General features: G+C 29.0%; 1 protein-coding gene across 1 annotated transcript in view; it reads left to right on the forward strand.

Annotated features, from left to right (window-relative positions):
• Window positions 1–12337, forward strand: part of LOC100202217 (transformation/transcription domain-associated protein) — a 102887-nt gene that overhangs the window by 68168 nt on the left and 22382 nt on the right. Inside the window, exons 42-50 of the mRNA XM_065810760.1 lie at window positions 117–541; window positions 690–1152; window positions 1245–1418; window positions 1491–1612; window positions 5718–6386; window positions 6465–6594; window positions 6908–7168; window positions 7253–7460; window positions 9959–10151. Coding sequence (XP_065666832.1) covers window positions 117–541; window positions 690–1152; window positions 1245–1418; window positions 1491–1612; window positions 5718–6386; window positions 6465–6594; window positions 6908–7168; window positions 7253–7460; window positions 9959–10151 — 2645 coding nt within the window. The remainder of the gene's footprint in view (window positions 1–116; window positions 542–689; window positions 1153–1244; window positions 1419–1490; window positions 1613–5717; window positions 6387–6464; window positions 6595–6907; window positions 7169–7252; window positions 7461–9958; window positions 10152–12337) is intronic.

The following is a 12337-nucleotide window of genomic DNA, read 5'->3' on the forward strand; positions in this document are numbered from 1 at the left end:
TTTTTAATTTGTTTTAATTTGATGGTTGCAGTGATAAAATGCTATTGTTAAAACTTTTACTTTTAATACATACATCACAGGGTATTAAATATTTTACATTAAATAAAAATCTCTAGGTTTATACGACGATGATGTTTCTGAAATACCTGTCCAAGAAACATTTGAATCATTAGCTGAAATGTATGAGCTGCTTTCTGAAGATGATATGGTTGCAGGTTTGTGGCAACACAAAGCAAGATTTCCAGAAACTTTGACAGCTCTATCCTTTGAATTGCAAGGTCTTTTTGAGCATGCTCAAACTTCTTATGAAAGCGCAATGTCAAAAGCACGTGAGCAGTCCAATAATAGTCGTTTAGATCCAAGGTTGCTTTCAGAATATCAACTTTGGGAGGATCGCTGGGTTCGCTGTGCTAAAGAATTAGGCCAATGGGATGTTTTGATTGAATTTGGTAAATCTAAAGCTCAGTCTAATGATTTAATAGTTTTAGAAAGTGCATGGCGTATACCAGATTGGCAGGCAATGAAAGAAGCTCTCACTCAGGTTTATTCCTCTCTTTCTCTTTCCTTTATAAGTATGCAAAACTGATTTTTTATGCTTAACATGCATGCATTTATTGATATGAATAAACATTCATTTATTGATATGTATAAACATTCGACTTTTGAAAAAATTTATGTTTTTTATTAAGGTTGAACTGAGTTTTCCTGATGCGATAGCTTACCAGCTAACACTTTATCGAGGTTATTTGAGTATTTGTCACCCTGATGAGCAAAATTTGAGTAATCTTGAAAAACTTGTGGATGCAGCATCAACACAAGCAATAAGGCAGTGGAGGCGACTTCCAAACATTGTATCATCTATTCATATTAAGATTTTGAGAGCTGCACAGCAAATTATAGAGCTTCAAGAAGCATCTCAATTGCATGTAGGGTTGCAACAACAGAACATTGGAAGAATGTCAAGTTTACATGACATGAAAGCTACTGTGAAAACATGGAGAAATAGATTGCCATTGCAGTGTGATGATTTGCTGCATTGGAGTGATATATTTATGTGGCGGCATCATCATTATCAAGCTATTGTTGCTGCATATGAAAATCTTTCTACACAAATGTCTAATGAAGCCCAGTCTAATAATCATGCAATGTTGGGTAGAGTTTTTATATTAGGATCTCTTAATTTAGTTAGTTTTATTATTTTGACTTATTTCATCAGTTCAAATTTTTTTTTAAATTTCATTTAGGTGTTCATGCTTCTGCTTGGTCTATAATATACTATGGGTATATTGCACGAAAACATGGTCTTACCGGCGTTTGCTTAGACTCACTTAGTCGCATTCATACAATTCCATCTGTTCCAATTGTTGATTGCTTTCAGAAAATTCGTCAACAAGTCAAGTGTTATCTTCAGATGGCAGGTAGTCTTCACAAAAAGTTGAATAATTTTTTTACTTTGATATATAGGTAATTGTTTTTGTTTCAATTTATAGGTGTCATGGGAAAGACAGAGTTACATGAAGGACTTGAAGTCATTGAATCAACAAATTTAAAATACTTTACAAAGGAGATGACAGCAGAATTTCATGCATTAAAAGGGATGTTCCTTGCACAGGTATTTACACTACAGCATTTTTCACTTACAGTAATAGATTTATCATACTTAGATATCATATCACACAAACCATAATCATGATTTCTTATGCCACCCTTTCCTCATTATATATTAGGTATATTTGAAACAAAAAACATAGTATAAATCTGTATTCTGTGATAATGAATTATTTTTTGGTTATAGACAACCCTAAGTGAAGTTGATTGAATATAATAAAAGAGATTTAAAATAAAAATAAAAAGACAATACAAATTATTTTTTTGTTCATTGTAAACAATCAGAAGTTGCTTTTGTAAACAATCAGAAGTTGCTTTTGTAAACAATCAGAAGTTGATTTTGTAAACAATCAGAAGTTGCTTTTAGACAAGTGAAGTAGTTTTAAGGCGATATGAGTTTCTTTAAGGAATTTTTTCTTACTGAAAATGAGTTCATAATTTTGCACGGATGCAAACCCAGGCCTTGTCTTTAATAAAAAATGGCCTAGCACATTAGCTCTTTGTGATTTTGGCGTCATAAAATTATCTTAATTTTTTTTATTAAAGGACATTAACTTTTTTTAAACTACTGCAATTAAATAAATTACCTCAAAACAAGTTTAGTTTACTAATTAAGAAAAACAAATCTAGAAGTGTTATTTTGTAAATTTACATATTGTGGAATATTTAACATAAATTAATTTTCTTTTTTTCTCGACTTATATAAATATAAATTAATTAAAGTATGTTAATTTTTTATTTTATTTATTAATTTTTTTTTCTATTTCTTAAAATTGTGTCTTCGCCAATAATAATTTTTTACTTTTAAAAAGTTAACAAACTAATATTTTGTTACAAAGTAAAAAAATATTACTTGTTGCAAAGAAAAAAAATCAAATTAATTACTCTATCAGCGCTTTTTTTTTGTGACAAACCAAGATTTAAGTTTCTAAGTACCATTTATTTAAAAAATATATACCATTGCGCTTTCACTTGTCTTAAGACCAAGTTAAGCGTACACTTTATGAATATTTTTGATGCAGTGTTATAAGTTTTAACATCTTTTCTAGAAATTTAATTTTTTGTAAAAGATTGAAAAGGAGAAAGAAAAACCGAGAAAGAAAAAAAAAAAATGTTTTTTTTAATTTAAATAACTTTTTTAATCAAATATTTTTTCTAATTATAAGGAAATTTCTGTTTTCACTCTTCTGATATCGCACAATCTGTTAGTTACATAAAGCTGATGTAATTATTTAAAGTATTATTTTTCTAAACTATTATTTTTTGCAAAATAAAACTCATATATATATAAACAAAGACTTAGCAAGAGCTATATTGCTTCGAGTGTTAATTTAACGCGTATTATTTTTTAGCTAATAATTTTTTTTTTTTAATTCAGTAATTATTTTTGTTATTGTTTGTTATTGTTTGTTATGAGAAATTAATACATATTTAGCTTATGTTACATCACTTATGTTACTGAGCAATTATTATTGTGGATTTTTTTATATCTATTATTTCTGGGAATCAGTAAAGTGGTTTGCATTGGAAACTTTCATAAGATGTTGAGAATTCTATAACAATTTAAAGAATATATAAAAATTTATCAAAGGTGACCAGCTAAGAAAAATAAACTTATTTTTTTTTTGATACTATATATTTAACTTATATTACAGCCGAGCAATTATTATCATGGATTTTATATATCTATTATTTTAGAGTTACGTAACAAAAGAATTGCAAAAGTATTGAACTCATTCATTAAAAGTAATTAACAAAGGCAATTTTAAAAAACTGGTGGCACACTTCCATAATATTTATAAAAGTTATCAAACAGTTTTTTCCGCCAAAAAAAAAAAGATCAAGTGCAACTTTAAAAAATTACTTTAGTATGACAACTTTATTAATGCTTAAGTCGTTTAAATAAGAAAATCTTTTAGTTTGTCAAAAATATTACTTACACTTTTTATGTTTATGTGTATATTTTCATTAGGTTAAATTTTTTAAATGCTGCAAAGTAATTACACTTAAATATTTAAAAATGTTACTGACGCAAAAACTGCTATCACAGTTGAGGAGGGAGGGGGTGCTGCGGGTATATGTGATTGTTTGTGACATGAGACAAGGGGTTAAAAGTTGATATAGGACGATGTACTTAATGAACACCTTAATTGCATTTACAAATGATTTGTTTTACTAAAACAAAAATATTAACTAAATAAGAATTGCGTAATAATGTGTGTTCATTTTGTAAGCAACAAATTGAACATGTTTGCTTCATTTTAACACTAAATTAATTTGGACTATGCAAATAAATTTATGACTAAAATGACATTTTACAATGATTGTCACATAATAAAACTTTTTTATTATGTGACAATGAGAAAAACTGTAACTTTCAGAAGCATAAAAATGACTTAAATAAATTAATTTTAATACTAAAGGAATATTTTAAACAAACTTTTGTGTCTACATCAATATTCATAAAGATATGCTTCATGTCCTGCTGCCTTGTAGGATACGCTTTTTTAGACAAAGGCTAGGAGAAGCCAACTCTGACTTAAAACACCCCCTGCCTTGGCGCTCTTGGTTGAGTAAAGGCTATAGATGGTGTCTTGATAAAAATACTCATCTTGGGCAAATGTTAAATGTATCTTTTTTATCCCAATCGTTATTGCAATTATTTAAATCTTCCTATATTTATGAAAGGTAATGTACTCAATGAGTCATCTACCCTTCATCTTCTAGGATTAACTCTTACTTATGATGTTGCAGCCAACCTCCAACAATTATCACATAATCGTAATGTTGCTTCTCTTTCTCTTTTCTACAAATACTATAATGAGCACTGCTCTAAAGAGCTTGCGTCTCTTGTGCCATCTACTAAAATTCATTCTCATGTTACTTGTCATTCAATAGAGTCTCATCCTTTTTCTGTGACTGTTCCAAAGTGCTCCAAAAACTCTGATTCATCCAGTTTTTTTCCTCGAGCATCAGTTCTTTGGAACTCGCTTCCTTCATCTTGCTTTCCTGAATTATATAATTTGCAATCTTTTAAGTTGTCTGTAAATTGTTATCTTGCTCTACAAAATATGTATATTTATATATATATATATATTTATATACATACATGTATATATATATATATTATATATATATATATATATAATGGTGGGCAAATGAGGCTCTGTTAATTGTAGAGCTAACTGCGGCTCAGGTTGAAAAAAAAAGGTTTAGAAACTTGTGTCAGAATCAAAATGTCAGAATTTAAAAAAAAAACTGATTGCTGTCGCATTTCTTTTTTTGGCACGACATTTATATGAATTTTATATTCCTCAATGATATTTGTGAAAACAAAATAGCCTTCACAACTAACTAATCGTCAAATTGCTGGAACAACTTCTTCTAATTATACAACCAATTTGTTAATTGTTGTTGCATTTTTAATATTAGAATAATTGTTTGTATTTTTTTCTGCATAGTTATATTTTCTGTTATATGCATGAATATGTCATCATATTAATTAAATATAATTTGAATTTTGAATTTGTGCTCTTAAATAATTGAATAAAATAAATTTTAAATAGCACTTTGTAATAATGAAAAACTAACAATTGGTTCTCATTGAACTCATGCATCCTCACCCCTGATATATATTTATATGTGTGTGTGTATATATATATATATATATACTATAGTATATATAGATGGGCAATTGCTTACTAGTTTTGCTTATCTTTATGGCATATGGCATTTTCATACAAAGAATAAAAAACAAAGAATAATAAATGAAAAGATTGCTGCCCCTCAGCCGATGTAGCTGCACTTCTTTGAGGCAGCAGGCTAAAATATAGTAAGGGATAGAGAGTAAAGGGTTGAGAGATGGATATAATAACAATTTAAAAAAAAGTAGTAATCTTATTGACTATATCAACATCTTGGGCCTAGTTAAAAGTATTTTTAAAAAATTCAGACTTCAAAAAACTTCTTATAAGTCTAATTTTAGTAATTTTAAAACATAATCAGGATCAAAAAATTTTTAATTTTTTTTAAGTTTTATTTTATTCGTTTGTGTTTATAATTATTAAAGTTTTTAGGCAATTGTCGCTGAAGAACTTTTTGTTTTGTAGGTAGGTCGATCAGAAGAAGCTAATAAAGCATTTTCAGATGCAGTTCAAATGCATGACACTTTGGTAAAAGCATGGGCACTCTGGGGTGATTATCTAGATAGTTTATTTGTTAGCGATCGAAATATGACACTTGGTGTATATGCATTAATATGTTATCTCCATGCATGTCGCAGCAATCATGAGGCAAAATGTAGAAAATATTTAGCAAGGTCATTGTGGTTGTTAACTTATGATGATGACAAAGCAATTCTTGCAGATACATTAGAAAAATACTACATAGGTGTTCATCCGGCTCATTGGTTAGCATGGATTCCACAATTGTTAACATGCCTTGTACGAAAAGAAGGTCAAAGAGTTTTAAATTTAATTTTTTCTATTGGTAGAGTGTTTCCACAAGCTGTTTACTTTCCAATACGAACTTTGTACTTGACGTTAAAGATAGAACAGCGAGAAAAATACAAACTAGGATTAGTTCAGGGTGGCAAGACATCTCCTGGTTTTCCTTCTGGGCCATCAGGAATGAATGTAGTATCAACATCAAATGAAGATGAAACAATAACAAAAACTGTTCCCAGTTCAGTATCAGAATCAGTTGTTGATGAAAGTAGTTCAGTAAACACTATTCCAACATCAAGTGATGTTGTCACACCAGCAACAATAGCTGCTCGGGTAAATGTTTGTTTATATGTCACTTTTATGGTTACTTTCTTTGATTGTTTAATGCAAATATTTTTTTAAAACTTCAAGTTAGCCGCATCTTCTAATACTGTAAATTGCACTATTGCTCCTTCAAGTTTATCAAACATCTCAACACTTACAACTGAAGCTTCTGATAAGCTTTCAACCAGCAAAACTGCTTCAACTCATATAAATACAAGTACTGATATATTTTTTTCTATAATTGTGTTTGTTTCATTTTTTCTTATTTTTGTTTTTGTGGATAATATAATAGTAAAAAAAAATTAAACCATATGTTTAAAAGACCTTACCCAGGGTTTTAAAAATAGCCAGTCAAATATTAAGTCAGAGATTTTATTTTAAAAAGTGAAATGTATTAGGTCAGGGGTGCTATTTAAAAAGCAAGAGGTTATTAAAATAGGAGAGAAAATTATTCAAAAGGGTTACTCATTAATGGTATGCAGGTTATTAATAGAAATAATATTAAACACATATACTATTTTTAAAAACAGCATCAACTACTGCATCAGAAGCTAGCTCTGCAACATCAGCAAATGGAAGTGGTGGATTAATTAGAGCTCCACCTCAAATGTGGAGATGCAGTCGTATCATGCATATGCTTCGTGATCTTCATCCAACACTTCTTTCTGCGTTAGAAGGTATTGTTGATCAAATGGTTTGGTTTCGCGAATGCTGGCATGAAGATGTTTTACGTCAATTACGCCAAGGATTAGCAAAGTGTTATCAAGTTGCGTTTGAGCAAAGAGGAAATAGTATGCTTGTTAATTTTTAATCTTTCGTATTGGTTTTTTTTATAAAACCTATTATAATATATGGGTATTGTTTTTTTTTCATAGTAAATAATGCACAAATAACGCCACGCACTCTGAGTTTTGTCAACAAATTAGTTAGTACATTTGGTATTGGTTTCGAAAGTGCTTCGAATATTTCTCAAACTTTTTCATCTGCTGCCTCAGAATCACTAGCACGCAGAGCTCAAATAACTGCACAAGATCCAGTTTTTCAGAAGTTGAAAGGACAGTTTAGCGCTGACTTTGATTTTAGGTATTTAAGATTTTTTTAATTATATTTCTGTGTTTTTTTTAAAACAATACTGAATTAGTTAGCTCTTTTTGCATATTTTTTTATGATGTTTGGAAGAGTAGTTTGGAAAGCAAGACTGAATGTCAATATTTTTAAAGTAAATAAAAATATAGTATGGAATGCTTTATTGTGTGTTTTATCGTTTTAAACTTTATTAGTTTAAGTTAGGTACTATGAATATTAGTTTTAAACTTGATTAGTTAGGGGTCGTCCATAAATAACGTACGCTCATAAGGGGGGAGGGGAAAGTCTTCAAAAAGCGTTTGAAAGCATATAAGGAGGAGAAGGGTTCAATTTAAAAATACGTATTGTTTGATTTTCTAATTTATCACAACCAACCAGCTAATCGATAGAAAAGTTAAAATTCAGGCTAAAGACCCTAGTTTGCCAACATAAAAAGATGTATGGTATAGGGAGTAGGGGGTAAAGTTTCCCTCTATGCGCACACATGCATGTGCGTAAATTTCTGACCCCCCTCCCTGCTCCCCCAAAAAAATGAGAGGCTGTAAATTTTGAATGGTCATAACTTTTGTAACTTACAATATTTTTCAACGAAATTTAAAATCTGTTGATAAATTTAAATTTAGTTTTAGATATTAAAGTTGAAAATATTACTACATTAGTGCCCTCACGTTTGGCCAGGTAGAGGGGTGGGTAGGCTTCCGCCATGCCAATTTTTTGCAAGGCCTTGTCATTTGGCATAGGTATAAACATACTTAAAACAAAAAACAGGTTTTAGCAGTGCCGTGGCTAATGGGTCAGAGGCTCCACCAAAAAATGTGTCATTAAGGTCTCAAAATCTTCCAAATTTTACCGCTAGGTTTTGCTAAAATAAAAAGCTCCTTAAATTAGCAAAAGGGCACAAAATTTGCTGCTCCCTCTCCCCCTCCCATTAAGGGGTATGGGTAGCCTACCCTCGGTACTGGGTTTTAGGCTTTGTTTTCAATATTAATAATCTTGCGTAAGACTTTTTTTTTACAGACTTACTAATGAGGGGTGTCTGAAAAAAATGTCCGCCTTAAGTATAATTTATTTTTATTTGATTCGTTATTAAAACAAAAAAAAGTCGAAGGCAGAGACCAGAGTCGAATCGAACTCTGGTCTCTGCCTTCTAAGTACATAACACGCCCTTATGTATGTATTTGAAGAGATTTTTTAAATTGGGATCCTGTGCCGCAAACATAGAGCTTTAGGGTCGTATAAAGTATCTAAGGTACCTCCTCCAACTTTTTTCTTTTTCAATAAACTTTTTTATTTTAGTGGTAATGTGAAACACCAAAAAAAAAATTAATGTTTAATAGCTTAAAAAGGATTGAGACAATTTTTCTAGCACTTGAAACCCTAATAGATTTTTTCTAAAGGGTTTTAAAAATATATCCTCAGGACTTGGTAATCTTGCTTATCCAATTTTATTTAAAAAAGTAAACCTGCTAATTTTATTGACTTGCAGAACTACAATGAAGTCTGTCATCCAAGATCCAATTCTTTACATAATTTACTTCTATATTTGTGTCAATATTTTTGAATAAATTTACTTTTATAAATAATATTACTAATTACAAAAAATTACTTATTTATGTTAAGATTTTTGAATAAAATTGGACAAACAAGGCATCTCTTGTGACTATCTGAGACAGCTGTTTTTAATTTTTTGTTTGAGCAAATATCTATTGGATTCCAAATTTAAAAAAATCCTAAATTATTATCAAGCTATCATATAAATTATTATCAAGCTATCAATGTCAAAGTTGTTTTGTTGACTTTTTGCTGTATATATAGTCAGTTGAAAAAATACTGAATCAGCATTTTTTTTTAATGCTATAATGCAAGAACCAAGGTGCATTTTAGTAAAAATTTAGTTTTTTTATTATGGACTACAAACAAAGTAAAAATAGATCAATTTTGAGGCGTAAGGGTAATGTTTCTTTTATTGGTATTATTTTCGTCGTTGTTTTTTTTTCTTTTCTTTTGATTATGATAATGATGATGTTGATTTCATATTGAATGACCATGTTATATATAGAGCAGATATTATAAACATTACTTTAAGATTAACAAATAAACTTACAATAAACTGTTTTAGAATTATTAGGCAATACAAGTAAATTAAAAACACTTAATTAAAGAGTTAAAGTGCTATGTTAAGATAAGATGGTGATGTAATTATGATATATATATAGTATAACTAATATAATTAATCTATTTATAACTATATATTATAATATAGTATAATTAATATGTTAAGATAAGACTTAAAGAATTATGTTGACATAAGATAATTTCTAAATAAAAAGTTTATTTTATTAACTCTTCATCAAGTTAAGATAATATTTTTAAAGATCATTTTAATTATTAAACTTAACATTTTTTTTAAACTTAACTTGTTTCATAATTTTTTCTTTTTTCCTTATGAAGCCAGCCAAACTTAAAAATATATATATTTTTTTTCATCTTTGAAGCCAACCAAACTCAAAAAAACTACATGTGTTAATAATGAAGTTAAAAAAGTGGATAAAGATTTTAGAAGCAAAAGCAAAAGTAATGCCCAGCTCATTTCTTCTAGAGGAAACATGTCGTTTCATCAGTAATTTCTCACAATCTACTGCAGAAGTAGAATTACCAGGGGAGTTTTTAATGCCTAAAGCTACTACAGTAAGTTTATTATAAAACTTTCTCATGTTGTTTTTATGTACAATTTCTATTTTTATAATATGCATTGTATATTGTATATAGGTTATGTAAGTTATAGTTATATGTTATTATTATAAGTTATGTAAGTATATTTTCAGTCACTATATAAGTCACTTTTACTTGAAGTTTATTTAAACAAAAAGTTTTTATAAGTATCATAATACAAAAGCAGATCAATATAGAGTAGGATGACATCTATCAGAAAATATTTTTGTTTGTTAGAAAATATTTTTGTTTGATTTTGGAAATCATATTTATTAATTTAAACCTTTTTATTATATTTATTTATTAATATTAAAAATTTTAAATAATAAAAGTAGCTTTAAAATTTTTAAAATACCGTTTATTAAAGTTTTTTATTCTGAATCTAATGGTAATATTTTCTCTTCTATTTCTATGAAAAGAAAGCTGTTTCTCTCTTTTAATAAAAAGAACGCCATTTCTTTCTTTTAATAAAAAGAGCGCTGTTTCTCTTTTAATGAAAAGAATGTCATTTTCTTTCTTTTAATATGCTAATTTTGCAAACTGATACAAAAAATTAAAAACCATTATTATCAACAAAATGCCAAACAACAATTACAGCAAAGAAGTTGTTGAAAACATGCTTTGAAACATCATCGAGTGCAAGGAATACCATTAAGAAAGTGTGCATTCAAGTTCAATTTATCAAAATTGACATTGATTGACAGAAATAAAAGTAAAAATGCTATTCAACATGGAAGCAGAAGGCCTACACCCTTATCAGTAACTGAAAAGTTATTAATTCATTTAGTTCAATGTTTTAGCGATTGGGATCATCGTTTAACACAAGCCAATTTAATTTTTATTGTTATTTATTTTTATTATTCAACACTATTTGAAAAACACAATGCAAAAACATTTATTCAAAAATGGCATTATTTATTACAGAGGTAGTATGATTTTAAAGAGCGATGGAAACATGATGTAGCGTTAGGCAGACCAGATAATATTGCATCAAATAGAGCATCATTTTGCACTTCCAACATAATTGTTAAAAATATTTTAACAATTACAAGAAACAATACTATGAAGCTAAAAATTTTAACTTAAAGCTTATTTCATAGCTTCGCATAATTGATAGCTTCACATATTTGGAACTTTAATGAGTGTGAATTTAGTGGTGACCAAAGAATAATTTCAATTTTATGCCGAAAAGGAACAAAGCGCTCTCAAACTTTTAGGAAAAAATGAAAAATTAATTATACTGTAAACATTTTTTTTTTTCAACATCTTTGCTTCCTACAAGGCTGCAAGCAACCACTTTTAAAGTTGGAAGTTACTGAAAGAAAAAAGATGAAATTTATATAGCAAGATAACGATTGACAAACAACTTTAAAGATAGCAAATTATATGAATCAGGATTGCAAGAAGAAGGAAGCAAATTCCAAAGAACTGATGTTCAAGAGAAAAAACTTCTTTTTTTTTTCTTTTTTTTTTGCAAGCAACCACTAATTAAAGTTTGTTTCTACCACTAATTAAAGTTTTTTTCTACAAGCAACTACTAATTAAAGTTGGAAGTTACTGAAAAAGAAAAGATGAAGATTGTAGAGCAAGATAATGATTGACAGATGACTTAAAGGATTGCAAATTATATGTATCAGGAAAGCAAGATGAAGGAAGCAAATTCCAAAGAACTGATGTTCGAGGAACAAAACTAGACAAATCAGAGTTTTTGGAGCACTTAGGAACAGTCACAGAAAAAGGATGAGACTTAATTGAATGACGAGTAACACCAGAATCAATTTTAGTAGATGGCACAAGATACGCTAGCTCTTTTGAGCAGTGCCCATTATAGTATTTGTAGAAAAGAGAAAGAGAAGCAATATTGCGACGATGTGATTATGATTGGAGATTGGCTGCAAGAGCAGATCCAACAATTTTTTATTTTAGTTTACAATGTGTTTTTGCACCTTGTCTAAAAGAGAAAAGGCATCATTAGAATTAAAATAGGGATAACAGATGCTGCTTTCCAGCAGGTTGGAAAACAAGATTCTGATAAGCACATGTTTTGAAAGTATAGATGACAGCTCCGTAGAACACTTCTGCAAGACTATAACAGGTATGTTGTCTGGGCCACAAGCCGTAGAAGTGTCTAAGCAGGAAATCACTTTAGATACAGAAGCTGG

The sequence above is a fragment of the Hydra vulgaris genome, chromosome 11 (assembly GCF_038396675.1).
Source record: "Hydra vulgaris chromosome 11, alternate assembly HydraT2T_AEP".
In the NCBI taxonomy this organism is placed as follows: domain Eukaryota; kingdom Metazoa; phylum Cnidaria; class Hydrozoa; order Anthoathecata; family Hydridae; genus Hydra; species Hydra vulgaris.